Here is a 22,195-nt window from a genome sequence, read left to right on the forward strand (position 1 = left end):
TAATTTTCTTTTTAATATTTAATAACACTTTTAATATAATTTTTAAATATATAATAAAAATTAAATTTTAAATAATTTAATTATACTTATTTTAATTTAATCAGACACATAAAATAAAATCAAAGAGTAATAAATTATAAATAGAAATTCAAGTACCTTATAGCTCAATGACATCACTGTTACTCTTCCAAATAGAAAGTCCCACAAATTCATAATGAACAGATAGTACACTGTAATAGAGTCAATACTACTCAACAAAAATATAAATAGAAAATAATAATAATAAAGAATTATAAATAGGGAGGTCAGAGAAGTCATATATATAACTTGAAATCCCCAAAGAAAAACCTGTCTGACAAAGCACACACACTTTCCCTGACTCCGTCCAATTTTAAAACTCGCATCGATCGTCGGATTTTGCATTCCCGCCGCCCCTTCTCTCTCTTCCACCACCATTTTCTCTCTCCGGGAGCCTTTCCCAGTAAGCAAAAACACTTTTTTTTTTCTTTCAAAACAGTACATTCAAGAATCAAAAAGCCCATTCCTTTATCCCCAACCGTTTCGAGCTACCCTGCTTTCTCATCCTCTTTGCGTTTCCGCGAAATGGCTGTGCCGAAGAGCAGCAGCGGCAAGAAGAAGCGGCAGTCCTACATTTCAGTGGCGTCTGACATAGTCAACTCGCCGCTTCAAGCTCTGGTGCTTCTGTCCCCGAAGAAGCAGAAGAGCCCCTCTGTTTCTGCCCGGCTCAGGCGCTTGTTAAGCGGTTTGAGGTTCTGGGTTTGCTTTATTTTCCTGTTTGGGTTTATTGGGACGTTGAGATTGTGGCCCAGCTTTGAGCCCTTGGTGCCTTTCTCGCCAATCCCGTGTTTCAGCCTTCAAGAGAAGGCTGAGGTGTCCAATGGGTATTTGGGTTTGGGAGGGGAAGATAAGAGTGGGTTCTGGAAACAACCGGATGGGTTGGGGTATAGGCCGTGTTTGGATTTCAGTGAGGAGTATAAGGAGGTTAGTGCGGCGGGTGTGAAGGATAGGAGTAAGTATTTGGTGGTGGTGGTGGCTGGGGGATTGAATCAGCAGAGGAATCAGATTGTGGATGCTGTGGTGATTGCAAGGATTCTTGGGGCTGCCCTTGTTGTTCCCATCTTGCAAGTCAATGTCATTTGGGGTGATGAAAGGTTTGTGATGTTCCCTTCATGGTTTTCCAGCTCAAACCTTTGGTTCTTTTCTTTGATTTTGATCCAATAATCAGAAATGAGTAAATGATGTCTGCACGGGCAAGCTTAGTTTGTTTCTGGGTGACAGATTGCGGTCAAGAACCTATATTAGTCCTATCAATCGTAGTGTGTGAGAGTTTGATGCTAGTTTGTTTCTGGGTGACAGATTGTGGTCAAGAACGTATAATTGAGTCTTATCAGTCGTAGTGTGAGAGTTTGATGCTAGTTTGTTTCTGGGTGACAGATTGTGGTAAAAGGCGTATAATCGAGTCCTATCAATCGTAGTGTGAGAGTTTGACCTTTTGGGGTGGCTCTTGAGGGACACCTTATCGGTTGATTTACTCATCTACAATTCTGTATGGTCGGGCGTGGTGATTGGGATGAGGGATTTCGCCCTTTTTTGGACAAGAAATCAGTCAATGATCATGAAAAAATGATTAGGATTCCCCTTTGGGTTTAGAGAACTTTAATGAACCTGACCAAAAGCACAACTTTAATGCCAAGATTACTTTTTGATCAATAAGATTAACACCCTTAAATTCAAGCTTGTAATCACAGCCTTTATTCATTAAGGATAACCATGATGAATTACCTTTCAGTTGTAACTTGTAAGTTGTTTCCCGGGAAAATTGAATTTTCTGGGAATATTTGAACCTGTTGATTTAGTGATCACTGCAGGAGAGCTTAAGCCATTGTTCTGTCTTGTTTATTGTTGCTCTGCAGTGAATTCTCAGATATTTTTGACTTGGATCACTTCAAGAAAGTTTTGGCAGATGATGTTAGAATCATTTCTTCACTTCCATCCACACACGTAATGACAAGGCCAGTGGAGGAGAAGCGTACTCCTCTCCACGCCTCACCTGAATGGATTCGCTCGCATTATTCAAAACGGGTAAGAAACTTTTGCTGTGTCTATGCTGTCAAGCTAATAAGCTGTTTGGTATGACTGTTAATTGCCTAAAAGTTTTGGTTTTTCATGTATTGCCAAGTATTAGAAGTTGATGATCTTCAGTTAAAAACCGTCATTACTATTGCTGTTATGGGAAATTAAGACTGTTGCATACTTGCATTATTCGAATAAGTTGATATTCCATATTAAGTTGCCTTTAGGGACAAGTGCATGGAGAAAATTCCAAAGCTCAAGCTATGGGAGTGATTGTACTTGTAGCTTTTTATCTGGAAAGAGGGCCAAGCACTTTAAAAAGTTGCATATAAACAGCTGTGATGGGCAGCTGAATAAAACTTTTTAATTATAAAAACCGGTTAAATTTTGGACATGTTGAAAGGAATGTCAAATCACTTTTCTTCCCGAGACCTTTACCAGGCTGAAGTAGAAGACAAGTTCTCGAGTTTCTTAACTGGGATAATCATACGGTTTATTTTACTTGCAGCTGAGGAGGGATGGTGTTCTGTTACTGCGAGGTTTGGACTCGAGGCTCTCTAAGGATCTTCCTTCTGATCTTCAAAAACTTCGATGCAAGGTAGTTTAATTTGGGTGCTTTAATTGCTTGTGCTATTTCTTGTTATTGCAGAATTGCTTAATTTCAGAATGGCGTTTTTGAAGAGTGTTTTGCACGATTCATGTAGGTGGCTTTTCATGCGTTGAGGTTTGCCCCGTCAATCTTAGAACTCGGGGACAAGCTTACGGAGAGGATGAGGAGCAAAGGGCCATATCTTGCTCTTCACATCAGGATGGAGAAAGATGTGTGGGTGAGAACGGGGTGTCTTCCTGGTTTGAGTCGTGAGTATGATGAGATGATTAGCAACGAGAGAAAGCGGAGACCCGAGCTTTTAACTTCAAGATCAAACATGAGCTACCACGAGAGAAAGCTTGCTGGTCTTTGTCCTTTAAATGCATTTGAGGTTTCTCGGTAAGCTTCTTACTTGCAGATTGCTCGAGTTGATCGAATCACTTCCAACATGTGTTCATGAGGACTAAGGACTTAAGGAGTGTCATTTTTATACTCGATTTAGGTTGCTTAAAGCTTTGGGGGCTCCAAGGACCGCTAGGATCTATTGGGCAGGAGGAATTCCTTTGGGCGGGAAAGAGGCGTTGTTACCATTGACAACAGAATTCCCTCATTTCTACAACAAGGAAGACCTCGCCTTGCCAGGCGAGCTTGAGCCATTTGCAAAGAAGGCGTCCCTTATGGCTGCTATCGACTACATAGTTTCCGAGAAGAGCGATGTGTTCATGCCATCTCATGGCGGGAACATGGGCCACGCTATTCAGGTATATATACATTCAATCACCAAGAAAATTCTCGGGTTTTGTTGGCTTCTAGTTAACTTCACTTGCAGTAGATTTAGAAACCGCTAAAATTCACTGCTCCTATCCTAACTGTTCTTGGTGGTAATTTCGATTTTTACTTGTGCAATAGGGACATAGGGCATATGCAGGCCACAAAAAGACTATCACACCAAACAAAAGACAGATGCTCCCACACTTCATGAACCATTCCCTCTCTGAACCAGAGTTCAACGCGATCATTTTGGACTTGCACCGAGATTCCTTTGGTCAGCCCGAGCTCAGGAAAGCGGGGAGGGACGTGACAAAGTACCCCGTCCACGAGTGCATGTGCAACGGTACCTCCCAGCACCACTCTTCCGCCAAAAAGTTATAAGTCATAAACTCATAATACCCAACAAAGCGACCTGATCGATGCAATAAAGTCTTCATTGTTTTCGGGCTTCAATGCTCTTGAAACTATGGTATCTATCTATATAAACTTCGAGCCACTGTCACCTCGAGCTGCACTGTTTTCTGGGGACGATGATCCTGCCTGTGTTGTCGCGGGTCAGCCCTAAAATGCAACCAACTTGGCAAAGATGGTTATCTGGTGCAGAGTAACAGCTGAAAGTATATAGAGTTGAGAGCTTATTTTCTTCTCCTTTTGTATATGAGAAATTTCTTGGAGGCTGGAAGAGGAAGGGCAATATTGATCATTGTTTCTTTTGGCATACTACACATGTATAACACATATATATATATATATATGTATGTAAATATTAGTGAAGTATACAAAGTTATGAAGTCTACATTCTCTTATTCTATTTACGTATTGTGTTGATATTTGTATTTCGCATAATGAAATTAATTTAGTCGAATTTCAGTCGAATCCATTCGGGCTGCAAGATGAAGCCTACATGTTCAACATTTAACTTCTTTTTCTTTTTCTTTTTTTTTACTCAAAAAAAAAACTTCTTTTTTTATTTTTTAAGTATAATGATTGATTCTTTGTTGTTGAGCAAATGCTACTTTTTATATGTGCCCATTTGTGGCCAAATACCAATTTTGCATCAATTACTAGTTTGACTGGCTTGTTGCTTAATTATTAGAACTATGTAATTTTTCCTTTTAAGTTCAACCTTTTGTGCTCTAAAAGAATAGGAAATGAACAAAAGAATTTAGGTTTTTGCTCCTAAATAAAAGATTTTCTTTTGATATAACTTATTATACTCTTTTGTATTTATTTGATGAGGTAAAACGTGTAAAAAATCATTTGTACTCTTAAAAGGAGCGTATGTGCTAATGAGTTGGGAGTCACTATCATATAATGTGATAACACTTTTATTACCATTCTAAATGGGTGATCGCAGGATCAAACTCCGGTGGTGAGATATGAATTATATTGAAAACGTATTATTATTTTGTAAAAAATCATAAATGTTTATCTAATCTTGCTTTTGATAGTAGAGTGAGGGAAACAAGATTTAAGGTCTTTGTGGGCTTTAGGGGTAAATACGTAAATTCATGGAGTTCAGGATATAGTTTGATGAAGTCAAAAATTTAAATTATAAAAAAAATATTAAAAATCTTTTCCACATTGGCATATTGCAAACATGTATTACAAGGAAGATTTTTCTTGATTGGGACTTAAGCGAATGAAATCCCGAGTTTAGGAAAAATCCAAACCCTAACCTTAAAAACCACGAATTGAGAGCTTAAAATAGACGCAGAATCAGAATTCCGGTGCTCTACTTGAAGCTCCATCGAAAATCCATATCCTGGTGGGAAGAGAAGCAGAGAAAATGCCTCTGAAAGTGTTGGACGCTACCGTAGCAACATTCAATGGAGTGTTTGAGAAGTTCAAAGCCGAAGCCCCCAAAAACAAGGCCAATTTCATCCTCTTCCTGGCTGACATTGATCCTTCCACCTCCCTTAGCTGGTGCCCCGGTAACCCATTTTCTCATTTCAATAATCTTCTCTTCATTTTACTCGTGATTTTGTAATTGCACACCAAAGCTGCTATTTTTATTTGCTGCTGGTGTTCTTAATTAATCTTTTGACTGTTACTACAACCTAGAATTTTTGCTCCTTAGTACTTATCTCACCAGTTGTTGAAGGATGGAATTATGGTTCCAAGTTTGACTCTTCCATAGGAGCTATTTATTGGTTTTCTTGGTTTGAGCTGATCAACTATGGACAACCTAGATTAGTTTACCTTCTTATAGTTCTTTGCTGGCCAGGGTCGAACCTCAAGATTCTTGTTCTGTTGTTTGTTTACATTGTTCAAAGATATATGGTAGCTGATAAACGTTTTAATCTTTCTAGAATATAATCTCCAAATAATGTATGCTTTGAAAGGCTATTCCCATGCTTGGCATCACGGTGTTTGTGTGAATGTTGTTTCCATGATTAGTTTAGTGTACCTATGATCAATTTCGTAAGCAACTTGGTGTCAATGATGTTGTGAATGTTGTTTCCGTGAATGGTAGTGTACCTTTTTTGTTTACTAGGTTTGTGATTTTGTTCTTATCAGATTGCGTGAGAGCTGAGCCGGTGATATACAAAAAGCTGGAAGCGTCATCTGATGATGTTGCACTGCTGAGGGCTTATGTTGGAGACAGGCCAACATGGAGGACTCCACAGCACCCCTGGAGGGTGGATCCCAAGTTCAATCTGAAAGGAGTTCCTACTTTAATCCGTTGGGAAGACGATGCAGTTAAAGGTCGACTTGAAGACCATGAAGCCCACCTTGAGCACAAGATTGATAATCTTCTTGGTGGAAAGTAAACTCTAATGACTTCTTCGTACCAAAATATATTTAGAAGGCCAAAAATACTATAATCGCCCATGAATAAAATATGCTCATGTTTCTGGCATATATACATTTTGCCTAGGAACAGACTTTGAATAGCTTATCATATTCAAGAAAATGGGAAAATCGTTGTTAATCTTTACCAGTATAAATTACAGGGTTTTGGCTTTCTGGCTCCTAATCTAAAGCATTATGCTTTCTGTATTCTACCTCTAATTTCACATGCTGATTATATTTTATTTAGCTTCATAGTTGTTCCTTCCATAGCTTAGAAGTTGTCTTCAAAGTAATATCACCATAGGGTTCTTCTTGCTTTACATCTATCAGCCCGCAGTTCTTCAAAACCTGAATTGAATTGTCCCCAAATCGAGAGAAGTGAGTAAGTGACTAGCACATTATAAACACAGCAAGTGTAAAAGACTGGTGTGATTGAACACTTACAAGAGTCTCGAAAAACATTCTAGCGCATATTTTCCTGCTTTTGCCTTCCAGAACTGCATTTAAGCTCAGATCTCCAGGTCCCGGCATGGTACTTGCTGGTGATTGACCTTCGGAGACAGGGGTTGTCGATGACTGACCTTTAAGATATTGTGCAACAGCTCTAAAAACGACCATGCAATTAGACAACATTAACATGCAAGCTTATTTCCATTTATTCAGCAGCATTCAGTTAAAAGTACCTGGTTCTGGTAGATAATGCATCAAATTCTGGAGTTCTTTGTTTTCCAGATAAACCCACTTCTGGAGTTCCCTGAGAGCCTGTATAAATTGAAAACATCTAAGCATCTCCAACTAATAATCTGTGCAGTATATATCAATTCTGTCAAGAGAATACACACACACACACACTGAAGCAGATTTCTCATCTTACCAGTAGGGGTGCTTTCATCTTGTTCCAGAAAACTTAAATCCTGTAATTGAAAAAAAAAATGACAGCTGAGATATGCTCATTTAAGCTTTGATTTAACTGAATACTTGTGGACATTGTAGCAGTAGCAGAATTTTTAGCAGGGGATAAAATGGTAGCATAACATACCCCAGCAGAATTGTCAAACTCAGGGATATCAGATAGAGCAGTGGCTTCAAACCGTAAATCCTCCTCGGGGATTGTCAAAGGGGTGTCGATATCTGAATGAAGATGTCCAGTTGATGCAGCAGGGTCTGGTGTAGGTAATACCCCGGAATCAATAGTTCTTTCAACCTGATCTGATTGTGCCCCTAATGAGGTAGGAGCAGGAGTAAAATCTTCTTGCCTGCTCGGAGAACGCATGGATGTGACCGGAGAGGAAACCAATGTACTCGGCATAGGCAAGACTTCCTGCAAAATATCGCCCTCAGTAGGGCCTACATTCTCACGAAGATGTTCGATTTCCATATCATCACGCCCCAAGGAAGGGGGAGATTGTGCACCGGTGGCCTCTTCACGAGTCTCATCTGTGGACGAGGGGTGAGCTCTTGCAAAAACGAAATCTTGTTCATGCATATTCGAGAGATCTCCACACTGCCCAGTTATTAAGGGCTCAAAGAACATGGCATCCTTTTTTAGTCTCTTGTTTGATCTCCATATTCCTAAAGAAGTGTGAGGAGCTTCCTTTCTCGCCCGTTTCAAGCGACTTGTGTCATTTAGTCCAGCCCTAATAACCCTGAAATATGAAATGTGTATACATTCTTTGATCATGCATGTTTCTTAGGAAACAAAAACAGCAGAATACATATAGGAACATGATATGAAGAGATGAACATACTGATTTGACAACACTAAGGCATCATCGATGACCAGCTTCCTCTTTCTTTGCCTTGCCCGTCGCTGCTCAGGCTCAGGAGGGGGAGGTGGTGGAGGCGGGGATGGGCGCATTGCTAGTTCAGGTGACCCGTTCCCTATATAAACATATAGCAACTGTTATAAACTTATCGCTTATTGATGTTGAAAAAACGGCATCTGCACTTACCAAATGACAGGGGTGAACTGGTGTTTCCTTGGCCGACTTCTGCAGAAGCTGAAGGGTGCTCGGGGCGTTGAGGCGGGGAAGAACGCCCTCCCGAGGGCAACATTTCCTCAACTACAGGCGAAACATTTTGATCATCTTTCGTCACCTGCTCCGCCAAAACAAGGTCAGGCTCCAACACATCATCCCTCCTGTCTTGCCACATCGGAGTACTAGGAACACCAACATCATGTGAAGCATCGCGCATAACCTCAGTTTCCAGAAACTCTTGAGCAACAGCCTCTTGACCCGCGCTTTCATTTAGCCCTCCCGGGGCACTCGGGGGAGATTGTTGAGGACCACCAGGTGTGCCCTCCCCAACTGGAGAATTAGGGCTGCAATAGTAATAAACATTTACCACTGTAAGCATACATGGCAAACAATCTGTTCTGAAAACTATATAATATTCCTAGTTTCTTACTCTATCTCCATAGGTGTTGCTTGCAATCCAGAGGCAATATTCTCAGTTGATAACTCCCTCCCCTCATCCTGCATAAAAAAACAAATGATAAGACAATTTAAAAAGCAGAAACGTGCAAAACTAACCAAAACAATGAGAAATTAAGGTTGTCACACCTCATCAATATAAATGGCAACATATTGATCACCTCCAATGGGAACTTGATCTGTAACATAGAATTCTAACATCAGCAACAATGTGACACTATGTTATGTTCTCCCGTCACAGGCAAGAAAACATAAGGAAAAAAAAAAAAGAACAAAGAATAATAGTTGGAAAAGGAAAATACAAAAGCACTGTAACGATTACATACATTCCTAAACTAAGAATGATTAATTATTTGGTAGTTTCTAAAAATTAAAATTTTTAAGCAAGAATGCATCGATCAAACATACCTTCCAGCGTGATCTCTTCCTGTGGTTTAAGGTGAGTATCCACAAACCTGAAATTAAAAACCAATGAGTAAACAGATCTTAGAGCTCTGCAAGGGAATGAGCAGAACCAAAACTTACCTCTCTGCACGTAAATCATAATCTGATTGTAATGCATCGAGTTGAAACGTCTCTGGCAAAGTGATGGAATTATAAGTTGCTTGAGTTGCACCTTCAGGTAGATTGACATTCGTTACGATATCATAAGTTGCACCTTCAGGTAGATTGACAGTCATTGGCAATAACGCCTTTTTTAACCGCAACTCTAGGTAATTACAATCTTGAAAAAAGTAATCGACTTGTTTTGAATATATTCGAACAACACCAAGCAAAAGATGGCCAGACATCCGCAGTGCAATTGGTACTTCAGGAAACATGATGCACTCTGGAAAATCAATTCAACAGATGATTAATGTTAGACTCTATAGTCATGGGATACAAGAAAGGTATTAGGATTATTAAGCTTCCTTATAACTTCAATTCATTAATGGATTCTTACTTGATATCCACCCCAAATATGGACATGGCTCTGGTAATAACAACAATATCATAATGAAAACTCTCTGAACCATATTAGTTACTCTGTATTAAACTTTAAGACTACCAACTGCCAATGCTTTAAATAACTGTTCATGAAATTTTTTTTAAAAGGCAATAATATCTATCACCATAATATGCCAGTAGAGTAACAAATCCTTTAATATCAGCATTACTTGATGCTGTTATAGCAATCAGAACTCATATTGCATTTTCTCAACCAAAAGATTAGCTTTCGCTAAAATGCACAATCTTCAACACTGGAGAACCAAGTAATGTTCCTCAATTACACAATTGCAAGATAGTGAATTTTCCCCTAACATCATTAAGGGATACAATAGGGTATAGACTATGGACAGAGCCTCCTCTCCCATATTTTGCAGCTAGAAAAATGAGGAAAAATCTAAACTTTACATGATAATCCAGAATTAAGACCCAGAAAAACAATGCAATACATGATCTTTCATATGAAAATTTGTAGCATTTGGTGGAAAGAGCCTTAACTATACCCAAAAGAATACAATTTACAAGAGAAAATGAAATAGATGAGGGTCATAGCCAATCAACCAACCAACCAAAAAGTGGATGATAATAAACAAGAATACAACACCCAAAAAAAAAAAACACAAACAAAAAACAATGAAATAACTTATACTCCATACATATCAGGAAAGAAACATTAAATAAAATGCCAAAGAACACTAACCAACGGTAGACAGGATATCGGTTCTGGTGTAATCCGTCTTCCTGAGTCTGTGCTGTAGATGCGCCGCGCACCAAACAGACATCCTTAATCCTCCTTCCTCTGTTACTCTTCAATCTTCCCGGAAAACTTCACTATGGAGGTTGAATCTTTATGAGAAAAATGGGAGCAGACCGGATTTGGTGTAGGGTTTATGAAGTTGGGGATTCCGATTTCCGGAATTAGCCGGAACTATTCACCGGATTCGGTGTTTACCGGTGACTTGGAACGACGGAGAAAAACTACCGGCGGAAGCTGGCGTGCGGTGGCTGGTTCGGCTTGCAAAGGTGACGGAAGGCGGCGAACGGCAGCATCGGCGTCGGAGTTGCACGGAGGTCGGCGGTGGCAGAGCTGGGTCTCCCGGCGACGCTGCTGTCTTCTTCTCCCTCAGGCGACGCCGGCGTCGTGTCTGTCTCTCCTTGCTCTGTTACTCTCCCCGGAAAACTAGACTTGCAGACGGCAATTGAGGTGGAAAAAAGTTGAATCTTTATGAGAAAAATGGGAGCGGACCGGATTGGTGTAGGGTTTTTGAAGTTGGGGATTCCGATTTCCGGAATTAGCCGTGGCGGGAAAAGGGAAGAGGCGCGAATTTTAGAAAAATAAGAATGGAAGTTTTTTATGAACAGTAATAAAAGCCCATGCTTTTCGGAGAAATTTACGTTGGTGCCACTTTTGTGTTTTCATGTCCCCACGTGCAACGGTAATGTTTCCTACACGCTTCAGGTCTCTTCGATCGTGTTAACTATGGAGTACTGTATTTTTTTCTATTCTATGTTTCTCCAATTGCGGTTAAGAATTATACTTATTTCTCACAAAATAATATTATTTTTCCTTTCTAAAATTAATTAATGTAGACGTTTACAAAGCCCAATGAACGTTTGATTCACGCTACTATATCACAAGGTCTTGACATATGTGTGTATTTATTTGACATCATTTATTCCTGTATATATATAGCCTCAACTTGGTTGGCCCTATCCAGTGCTCTATAATTTTAATCATTACTATCAAACTAGTATTTTCGCCCGTGCGTTGCACGAAATGGATTTGCTATAATATTTTAAGAATATTTGGATCAATATACAATTATATAAATTATAACATCAAATATTATATAGTGCAATTGATGAAATTTGTTGGACCGATTATGTTTTCTGATGTTTTCCTTGAATTAAAGCAAATAATTGTCCAATTACCCGTGCGATGCACAGATACAATTTTTATTATATATTTAGATAATAAAAAATAAAGATAAAATTATAAAAAAAAAATTATATTGAACATGTACATTTATTTGATTATAAGATTAGTGCAAAAGTATTACTCAATTAATTGATGATATATGACTTGTTTGTCTACAATTATCTTTAAAAGATCAATATGTAATATGACTTATGTAATTATATTATTACTAAAATAAATATGGGAAAAATTAGACATAATTTAATTATAATTATAATTATTATAAAAATAAATTCAACGACCAATGTTTAGTTTAATTATCATAATAATTATTATACAATTATTAATAGTCAATTACACTAATATATGTGAAATTATATTTTTATAACTTAAGTATATTCATGTTCACTGTATCGCATTTAGTTGTAAATTAATTGTGATTATTATAAATAATCTAACAACACATATTTAATTAATTTTTTGTAAGTTTAAATAATTTAAAGTTTTCAAAAGGAAAGTGTAATTAACTTTCTTAAAAGTTTTTTAAAAATAATTTTTTAGTCAATTAGTAATGTCTTTTTTCCTTTCCAATTTGCTAAGTATTATAACAATGTACTAATCCTAATGTATAACAATGTTTTGATGTTATAGGATTTCGTGTTTTAATATTATTGTACTTTTAATATTATTTTATTGTTTTAATTGTTTAGTGTACAATATTTTTGGCGGAAAATAGGATTTCGTTTTGGAGGATTTTGTTTATATATATATATATATATTATATATTGACTCCAATTTTTTATTTAGCACTTATTTGGCATCATTTATTCCTATGTATATATAGCCTCAACATCATTAGTGAAGTGGTAGGATTTGTTACAATGTGGGAGATTTGATTTTAAAAAATATTTTCAAAATGCTCATAATAATTTAAAATGTTCTGTTCTTATGAAAACTTTTTAAAATATTATTCTCCCAAATTTTTAATAAAATTCTCTATATTATTTCAGGGTGGATAACAAATAAAATGCCCAAGCACATATTTTCTGTTTAAATAGCTAAAATATTTTATTTTATTTTATTTTAAATAATTAATAGTCTAGCGATTTAATGAAATGATTTTAATTGATCAGGGAAAATTTGTAGGCCATATGATCTCAATATGAAATTAAAGAATAATTTAATTTTAATGTTGATGTCTGAGCAAAGTCCTTCCATCGAAGCTTCATTAATACGGACTATGTATTGAGGCTTACCATGATGGAGGTCAAGGGGTCCATAGGAAATTTACATGGAACTACAATTTGCACATTAGTCATCATTAAATTATAGTAAAAAAATATTAAATTAAACTAGCCATTTAAATGTGATAAATAATACAATTGAGTCCCTAATTAAAATAAAAAAAAATCAACAATATTTTTTAATCCAACAATTGCAATTGAAGGATCATAATCTTATTCAACAGTTTATTGTTGATATGACATTGACTAGACTTTCACATGTACTTTTATTCATAAATTAGACAACTTTGTATAGAATTTTTAAAATATTAAAAATAAATAAATAAAATCTTGAGCGGAGACAATCATAGTTGTGTTAAGTGAGTCCAGGCCTTTTTATTTTTCCGCACAAATTTTGTATGACCACTTTAATTTTGAATATCTATTACTGTGGATAGACAAAGATTATGAAACAAATTAGATGTTATTGTGATGTTGCAGCAAAGAATTTGTATCATTAAACAAATTGATATTTGATATGATCTTTGGTGTCTTGTCTTGTTTGGATCTTTTAGAACTGATACCTTTGCCTGCCTTCAAAGTATACATTGTAGCTAGCTTGTCATTTAGGAGGAATTGTTTTCATTTTGCTCGATATGGTTTCAAATACTTGCTAGAAAATTTGAATGAATTTAATTCCTGTCCAGTGATGGAATGTACTTAATAATGCTGGATTTATACTAAAATGTTACAGAGAATTTGCTTTTCTTAAGATTTGTTTTTATTTAATTGATATTAATCTTCAAATTATGAGTAATTACCATTATGACATTATTTCTAACAGTCAATTAACAAAATTTTAATAAATGACTAAATTGTGTAAAACCATCAAAGTCAATGAATAAATTGAACATAAAAATCATAAAATCACTATACTCGAAGACTATATTGGGTATTAACTCAAAAATAAATCTTGAATCGAATCAAACTCAAGTTAATAAAATAGAGCAATTAAGTCAAGCTAAATTTCAAAACTTAAAAGTCAGTCAAACTTAGAGTTTATTTGAGTATAAAATGTATATGTATAATTATATACAAAAATTTATGTATATCAAACATCATCTCGGTAGATTTCAACAAATCGAGAGATTGTATAACATATATAAAAGAGAATCAAGAGATTGTAATAACATAGTCCATATATAAAAGAGAAAGGTGGATAGTGAACATATAATGCGAAGACAATACATCTAAAGCAAGCAATGATGAACAAGTGTATATTACCAAGCAAGTAGAGAGCCTTAGAAAGGCTGTGTGAGTTTATGACAGTGTCCCAAAAAAACTGCAAGCATACAGCCAAGAACCCTACAGGGATTTAGTCTAAAGCTCAGATGTTTCTTTACAACATGATAACAAACAAAATGGGCTTTCACTAAACTAAAATTGTAAGAACGCAATGCGCAGATTAGCCAAATTGGAGAGATCGTAGCACAACGAGCTTCTCCCCCGCTGTCATTGTCCTCAAGAAATCAACTCACAAGTCTTCAGTGTTAAGCATAATGCACAAGGCAAGGTGTTTTCGTTGACACTTACTCATGCTTTATTTACACGAATCTTCTGCCCTTCAAGTAGCTGCATTTTTAGGGGGGAAGTCGGAAATTAGTAGAATGCAAGGAAAATAAAAATCAGAGATGGGTATAAGATAGTTAATGCAATTGCTAGCAATAGACCATTGAATCACAAATGCTAAGGCTTCATGGATATCATAGGAAAAAACAAATTATGCATGATATTTCAAAAAAACAGGAACCACAAAACCGAGGGAAAGTTTATTCTTAACATATAAGTCCATTTAACAAACGCAGGTCGCAGAAACATTAATCAAAAGTAAGTCATGCAACACCAGAAGAGGGAATGAATACGTATGCTCCCTCACTTTGAAAGCACGGGATAATGGAAAATATATAGGTGTGAATACTACACTTCCTGCTAGCCACAAAGTAGATGTGCAAAAATCAAGATCAATTTATTCTACTTTTACCATCTCATCTAATCAAATGCATAGAGAATTCTCAAAGACAAGTTTCCTTCACGCCATTTTCATTACCTTCTTTCTTTCCAAACAATATTCCCGAGATTAATTCAGAAAAAGAAAATGTTAATTGAGTCAGTATGAACTTGTATGTATTCCACTCATAAATCAGCAGATTTTGAAGAAACCTAATTGGAGAAGTTCCAAGTGATAGCAGAAATCTGTTATATTTCTTAGACAAACTGCACAAGGTGATGGCATAAAGTCAAATCCATTCATCCATGACAGACAAACGTTTTTAATGTCTGCTGATACACTTACCGAATTATTAAAAGATGATATAGCAGCTTCTACATCCTCTTCCGAAGAAAATGTGACAAACCCAAACCCACTGGATTTCGAGGTCCCTGGAATTCGGGATACCTTTGCACTGACAACCGTCCCCTTCTCAGCAAAAAAGCTTTTTAGTGACTCAGTGGTTACTGTCTTTGCAAGATTGCCAACATAAACCTTGTGAGGACTGTCAATGAACTGTGAATCCTCTACCTGTAGAAACGAGAACTCCCCACCTTGCAATGGCTTTTCAGTTATATTCACTTTTATTTCACGGCCCCCAACTTCCTGTTGTAGAAAACAGCATTAAAAGATAAAACTGGCATTTTAGCCTTTTAGGGAGTCAAAAACTTCTCAATCTTGAATAAGCATACAAGCCCTTACAGTTCCATTAAGCTTTTCAATAGCGGCATTTGCATCCTCAGCTGTCTTCATCGTAACAAATCCAAATCGGCGGCTCCTTCCCGAATACTTATCATACATAACCTACCAATAAAGTACAGGAGAAGTGTCACCCTAACAGCAATTTGGAATTTATCAAAGTCCAAAATAGACTTGTGTTTATTAGCTATAACTCTACAAACATAGAAAACTAAGAAACTGGGCAGTAGATTGTGTGCAAAGACACAGGATGGAGCATTAGCGGCGGCCAGGAGTTACACCCAATGTGGTGACTCCTTATAGACACCAGGCACGTCTTTTCACAATCTCACCTAATGGACCACTAGGACACCATCATTTACCCATCCACTATCCTCTCGAGCAGGGTGTGGAATAGTGGGAGCCAGGGAATTTCACCTTTTGTAGGCGATAAAACTATGAAACTTCTTTCAAGTTTCAATATCATAACATCATTAAAGTCATTTGGCACCATATAATATCAATCATTAAACAAATTCTCAGTACAAAATAAGCTTTAACAATTCAGCCTAATTTGTACGGAAATGATCAAATTCGCCATATAGTTAAGTGGAACATTCGCCCTAATGTGTACGGAGTAGTAAAAATCTTAGAACTCTACACAATTATCACATTCATCATAGAATCAAGTGAAGCTAGAAATTCACAAATTGCATGTTTAATGTTAGCTGAGATGGATACGGGGTACATTCGACATTTCAGCTAAAGGAAATCATGGCGGTAACCCTAAACAAAACAAATTGGCAGAGTATACCTCTGCCTTCTCTACGGCGCCGTGTTCTTCCACAATTTTTTGGAGTTCATCGCTCGTGACGGTCCGGGGAATATTCCCGACGTAGAGGCGCCTGGCAGACGGCGAAGACGGGTCCTGCGTGGAGACGGACGCCTCTTCGACGACGGAATTGAGCCTCCTTCCGCGTAACAAATACTCCCTGGGCTGTGAAACCGGCGGCAACAAAGTGAGCGCGAGAGGGCGCGCCTCTGACTTCAGGGTGGGAGAAAGGAGCTTTGAGAAGTGGGGCTTGACGGCCATTTTTGGGTTCTTAAGGAAATTAGGGGATATCAAAGAGGTAGAGATTGTCGCCATTTTTGGGTGGAGCTCCGATGAGAAATGCAGAGTTTAGGGGTGGATTGAAGGCCAGAAGGAAGACGGGGGTTTATCAGTTATCACTTTATCCGAACCAGGACTTTGTAGTGAAATTACATTTATGCCCATGAGATATCAAAAACTAATTGACTACTTGAGTCATCTAACCATGCCCATGAGATAAAAATGTAATTGAGTTATCTAACTAAAAAAAAAATTGTAATTAGTCTCTCGAAACAAGTCAAACTAATGCAATCAAATTGAATTGACTAGTTGTGCCGATTAATTATAAAGATTACTATAGATATGTGTATTTTTTTTATTTTTAATTTTAACTTTTGAGATATTCTTCGTATCTGTCAGGAGACGAGAGTTCTTTTTGTATGACATTGGAGATGAAGAAAAACTCATTGTCTATGGCATGTGAGCTCTTCATCACCGATGTTAAACAGAGTGACATTAATTTTATTTATTTATTTACAAATTTTGTCCACCTAAACCATGTTTAAAAAAATACTGTAAAATAAAATAAAATGTTAAATGTCACATCCTTAAATTTACCTGGAGTACCGATCAAATTGGTTTATTTTACAGTATTTTAGGGATCAATTGCATTTTTATGTATAGACATATAGTTGAGTGATTAATTTAAAATTTTTTCTATAAAGTATCACACACTATAAGCAATTATTGAGAGTACTATATTTATAATGCAATTCAAAATTGTGACAAATGACATTTTCATTACATAAACCTATAATTAACCTACTATATTAGAAAAATGCTATGCATGCTCCTATTTTATACTCCCAAATCTCAATTCGTGTTTCTACTTTCAAATTCCTGATGTGAACATTTTTATGGAGATTCATATGATGAAAATAACATATAGTTGTTTATCACATCAAATATTAAAAGTGAACGAGTATAATTTGAAAGTATACACATTAAAGCTTCTGACATCCCTAAATATTTATGGGTCAAATACTAAAATACACTTTTTCCATCAATGGAAAAAAATATGACGATTTTAAAACGCGAATGAAAATAGGAAAATATAATTTGGGACATGCGTTTGAGGTAAAAACGCATGTCCCACTTGTGTTTGCCTTTTTTTAATTTTTTTTTTATGAAATACCAATCTCAAGCGCATGTCCGACTTGCGCCTGAGCTATATTAAAAAAAAATGTCGTCGTTCTCTGACGAATGAGAAGGGCACCAAATATTTTTTTTGTAAATACATAAATTAGACGCAAGTCCAACTTGCGTTTGAGATCAGTATTTCTAAAGAAAAAAAAAAGGTCAAACGCAAGTGGGATAAACGCATGTCCAAAAGTATCTTTAAAATCGTTATATTTGTGTCCATTGATGGAAAAAGTGTTACATTAAGTCTTTGACCCAATATTAATCTTAGTGGTAATGCATTAATAAGACAAATAATATAAAGGCAATAATCAATATGAGATATGATTGAGTATAAGGGACTAATTCATCATTAATCAAAATATCAAGAGATCAATATTAACTTTGAGTAGAGAATCCGACGATAAAAGCACCAGGTAAACCAAAAAACAAAAAAAAAAACAAAAAAAAAGAAAGAAAGACAATAATTGCTTTCGTCCAACAATTTTAGAATGAAGATTTGGCATGTGTGATGTCACGTTAGCAAATAATAATAATAGTACGGAGTAATAATTAGATTGAAACTCATCAATAAGACCGCGCAGTACAACTGATGAAGAGACAACCTCAGAGCCTATCATATCCTCGTACAAACAGACATGTACACCCATTTCATGCATGTAAACACGTAATGTATTATGTTATTTATGTAGAGTAAAGCTGTAGTCTTTCTACTTATTTTGGTTGTTTTTTCTGATTTGAACATAAAAACAGACAGATATCATGTGTACATACAACGGGATTTTCTCTCGCGTCTAGCATGGGTTAGTTTTCAAAATCCGGTGGGCTTTTCATCTTCTGAAACGGTCAGCGAGGAGTTTGAAAAGATTTTAATTATTTTCACCCTCCATTTATTGTGTAACTGCTCTGTTTTCTCGAATCATTTCCCATTCCCGGAGTTCAAATTTTTTCGAAATCCATCGTTTCCTATATAGCCTGCTTAGTCCTCTCTTCTCTTCTTGTTATTATAATCAATCAATGGCGAATCAAACCCAGAATAGAAAGCAGAATCAGAAGCAGCAGAACAGAAACGCCGGCGCCGGCGCCGGCCATCCGGTTCCGAACGCCGGCGTTCAAGACCAAGAAGAGTTCCGGCTCCGGGAGACGGCGCCGGTGCTCGGTGGCGGCCGGGTCTCCGGGAATGAGCGGCTGGGGACGGCGTTTGACCTGGTGGAGCAAATGCAGTTTCTGTACGTGAGAGTGGTGAAGGGGAAGGAGTTTGCTGCTAATGATCATTTTCCTCACCCTTTTGTTGAGGTGAGAATTGGGAATTTCAGGGAGCTCACTCGCCACTCTGAGAAGAATCCCAATCCTGAGTGGAACCAAGTTTTCACTGTCCTGAAGGAGCAGATTCAGGCCACGGTGATCGAGATCGCCGTGAGGGATAAAGAGAGGGGCGAGGGAGATGACCTGATGGGAATGGTGGCGTTTGATGTCTCCGAGGTTCCGACCAGGGTCCCACCAGACAGTCCCTTGGCGCCGCAATGGTACAGACTGGAGAGCAGAACAGGAGAGAAAGTGAAAGAAGGAGAGTTGATGTTGGCTGTTTGGATAGGAACCCAAGCAGATGAGGCCTTTCCAGAGGCATGGCACATGGATGCCACTGCAGTGAGTTGTGAAAATGTTGCTAATATCAAGTCCAAAGTTTACTTGTCTCCCAGGCTATGGTACCTGAGAGTTAATGTGATTGAGGCTCAGGAATTGCAGCCAGGGGACAAGAACAGGCACCATCCCGACGTTTTCGTGAGGGCCTGGTTGGGGGGTGTGGCCTTAAGGACAAAAATTTCCCTGGCCAAGAACACATCCCCATCCTGGAATGAGGATCTGATGTTCGTGGTGTCCGAGCCGTTCGAGGAAGATCTAGTTTTGACAGTGGAAGATAAGGTAGCAGCCAACAAGGATGAAGTAATGGGGAAATGTGTGGTCCCTTTACAGACTGTGGAGAAAAGGGTGGATTTCAAGGTTCCAGTTAGCAGGTGGTATGGTCTGGAGAAGAATACAATGGGGGAGAATGGGGAGATCAATGTGGTCAGCTTAACCAGCAGGCTTCATTTAAGGTTGTCTTTTGATGGTGGGTACCATGTTCTTGATGAGCTGACACAGTACAGCAGTGATTTCAAGGCCACTGCCAGACAGCTCTCCAAGCCTCCCATTGGAGTTCTTGAATTAGGGATTTTGAGTGCTCAGGATTTGACATCCATGAAAAACCGGGATGGCCATGGAACCACAGACGCCTATTGCGTGGCGAAATATGGGCAGAAGTGGATCAGAACCAGGACAATCCTATCCAGTTTTAACCCGAAATGGAACGAGCAGTATACCTGGGAGGTGTTTGATCCTTGCACTGTTATCACAATTGGAGTTTTCGATAACCAACACCTGCAGGGTGCAGGCAAGGGTGGAGGCTCAATGGATCAGAAAATTGGGAAGGTTAGAATCAGGTTGTCTACCCTTGAGACTGACAGAGTTTACACCCATTCTTATCCCCTCATAGTTCTGTCCCCTTCTGGGGTGAAGAAGATGGGGGAAATTCAGCTGGCTGTGAGATTTTCGTGTGCTTCAATTTACAACATGCTTTCGGTGTACTCTAAACCTCTTCTGCCGATTCTGCATTACCTTCATCCCTTGACTAGTTACCAGGTGGAGAATCTGAGGCATCAGGCTACTCACATTGTTTCGATGAGGATGAGCAGGGCTGAGCCGCCGCTGAGAAAAGAGGTGGTGGAGTATATGCTCGATGTGGGCTCGAACATGTGGAGTGTGAGGAGAAGCAAGGCAAATTATCTCAGGATTGGCGCGATTCTGTCCAGCATAGCTTCGGTCTGCATATTTTTCAACCGCGTTTGCAGCTGGCGCAATCCTGTCATCACAGTGCTGGTTCACTTCCTGTTCTTGATGTCTGTGTGTTTCCCACAGTTCATCTTGAGCTCAGTGTTTCTGTATCTCTTCATGATTGGGGTTTACAAGTACAGGACTAGGCCGAAGCACCCTCCCCACATGAACATTTCACTGTCCCAGGCTGACAGGGTGCACCCTGATGAACTCGATGAGGAATTCGATACTTTCCCAACATCTAAGCCAGGTGATGCTGTTAAAATGAGGTATGACAGGCTGAGAAGCATCGCCTCGAGGCTGCAGACGCTTGCTGGCGACATGGCCACTCAAGGAGAGAGGCTAGGCAGCCTGCTAAGCTGGCGCGATCCGAGAGCCACAGCACTTTTCCTCATTGTCTGTCTGTTTGCTTCAATGCTGTTCTACGTTGTCCCTTTCAAGGTTTTCTTTTTGGCTTCGGGTTTTTACACGATGAGGCACCCGAGATTCAGGGAGAAGCTGCCTTCTGCTGTTATCAGCTTCTTCCGGAGGCTGCCCGCAAAATCAGACTCCTTGTTGTAGCTCTGAACTCCATGCCATAATGCTAATGGCAGGAGGGAATTCTTTACATTTATAAACTAAGATGGTTTTGTCATGTTCTTGGATGGAATGACAACATTGTTTTTCAAGTTATTTGTGCTGGATTGTTTGAGTTTCTGTTGTATATGTAGCCATCTTTTCTTGTATTTTTAATACCCCATTAACTGATTCTCTTTGAACTTTACAAGCAAAAGTCAATCGAGTAAGTAGTGACAGGTTTATTATTCAGACATGCATGTCAGATGATTAACTAGATTGGTAATTCAACTGGAAATGGATGAAATTCATGTTACTATGAAAAGAAAACGAAAAAGAAAGGTGCGTAGATTTTGCCCAATACATAATATGGGACGGAGGGAGTATTATTCATTCTGTAGATTATATTTCTTCCTAGCTCACTAAGCTGTTGAGTTTGACATGCTTACCACAAGGACCTGCTAATCTTAAACTTTTCATCCATTTATTATCATCTCTTTATATATAATCATATAATCCTTGGGATCTAACTTCTCATTTCTTGTTGTCCATGTATTGGATATTTATATGATGGAGATCAGATTTTTAACATGTTTAGACAGAAGATGGGCGGGGATGACGTCAAGGTTTTTTCCTTACATTTTCTTTTTATAATGGCAATTCATAATATAAATTTTGTCTCCTTGTATAATTTCCAATTTTTTTTTTCTTGACCTTGATCCCCCCTCCTGTAATCATGTTTGCAGCTCTCTGTTGAATTGTCTTTCATGGATGCTGTTCAGGGGTGCAGCAAAACTGTTGCATTCCAAACTGAGTTACCTTGCGGTGCTTGTGGTATGTGACATCTTTCTTGCCAAAGTCAGAGTTCAATCTGTATATGATTCTCATTCAGAAATACAATGGTGCTCTTTTGGCTATCATCTTACTGTAAATTGTTAGAA

General features: G+C 38.0%; 5 protein-coding genes across 5 annotated transcripts; 3 read left to right on the top strand and 2 right to left on the bottom strand.

The window, feature by feature from the left end:
• The first annotated feature begins 343 nt into the window (after positions 1-343).
• LOC116017812 (O-fucosyltransferase 20-like) lies at positions 344-4,330 on the top strand. Its single transcript, XM_031258453.1, has 6 exons — positions 344-1,172; positions 1,935-2,103; positions 2,603-2,692; positions 2,799-3,082; positions 3,186-3,444; positions 3,593-4,330. Exons 1-6 carry the CDS (start codon positions 604-606, stop codon positions 3,833-3,835), a joined length of 1,614 nt encoding a protein of 537 aa, XP_031114313.1. The 5' UTR covers positions 344-603; the 3' UTR covers positions 3,836-4,330.
• A 790-nt stretch (positions 4,331-5,120) lies between these two features.
• On the top strand, positions 5,121-6,434 carry LOC116014863 (thioredoxin-like protein Clot). The gene is made up of 2 exons (XM_031254819.1): positions 5,121-5,388; positions 5,975-6,434. The coding sequence occupies exons 1-2, from the start codon at positions 5,244-5,246 to the stop codon at positions 6,226-6,228; spliced, it is 399 nt and encodes a 132-aa protein (XP_031110679.1). The 5' UTR covers positions 5,121-5,243; the 3' UTR covers positions 6,229-6,434.
• A 24-nt stretch (positions 6,435-6,458) lies between these two features.
• On the bottom strand, positions 6,459-10,722 carry LOC116014690 (sister chromatid cohesion 1 protein 3-like). Its single transcript, XM_031254632.1, has 13 exons — positions 10,655-10,722; positions 10,373-10,479; positions 9,211-9,514; positions 9,094-9,140; positions 8,815-8,864; positions 8,660-8,727; positions 8,203-8,573; positions 7,999-8,131; positions 7,290-7,896; positions 7,125-7,164; positions 6,934-7,012; positions 6,695-6,854; positions 6,459-6,598 (listed from the first exon to the last, which is right to left on the bottom strand). The coding sequence occupies exons 1-13, from the start codon at positions 10,720-10,722 to the stop codon at positions 6,500-6,502; spliced, it is 2,133 nt and encodes a 710-aa protein (XP_031110492.1). The 3' UTR covers positions 6,459-6,499.
• A 3,340-nt stretch (positions 10,723-14,062) lies between these two features.
• On the bottom strand, positions 14,063-16,741 carry LOC116014719 (30S ribosomal protein 2, chloroplastic). Its single transcript, XM_031254664.1, has 4 exons — positions 16,353-16,741; positions 15,563-15,664; positions 15,167-15,466; positions 14,063-14,445 (listed from the first exon to the last, which is right to left on the bottom strand). The coding sequence occupies exons 1-4, from the start codon at positions 16,683-16,685 to the stop codon at positions 14,407-14,409; spliced, it is 774 nt and encodes a 257-aa protein (XP_031110524.1). The 5' UTR covers positions 16,686-16,741; the 3' UTR covers positions 14,063-14,406.
• A 1,959-nt stretch (positions 16,742-18,700) lies between these two features.
• LOC116017267 (FT-interacting protein 3-like) lies at positions 18,701-21,394 on the top strand. Its single transcript, XM_031257813.1, has one exon. It carries the CDS (start codon positions 18,846-18,848, stop codon positions 21,258-21,260), a length of 2,415 nt encoding a protein of 804 aa, XP_031113673.1. The 5' UTR covers positions 18,701-18,845; the 3' UTR covers positions 21,261-21,394.
• Positions 21,395-22,195: the final 801 nt, after the last annotated feature.

The sequence above is a fragment of the Ipomoea triloba genome, chromosome 4 (assembly GCF_003576645.1).
Source record: "Ipomoea triloba cultivar NCNSP0323 chromosome 4, ASM357664v1".
Taxonomy (NCBI): Eukaryota; Viridiplantae; Streptophyta; class Magnoliopsida; order Solanales; family Convolvulaceae; genus Ipomoea; species Ipomoea triloba.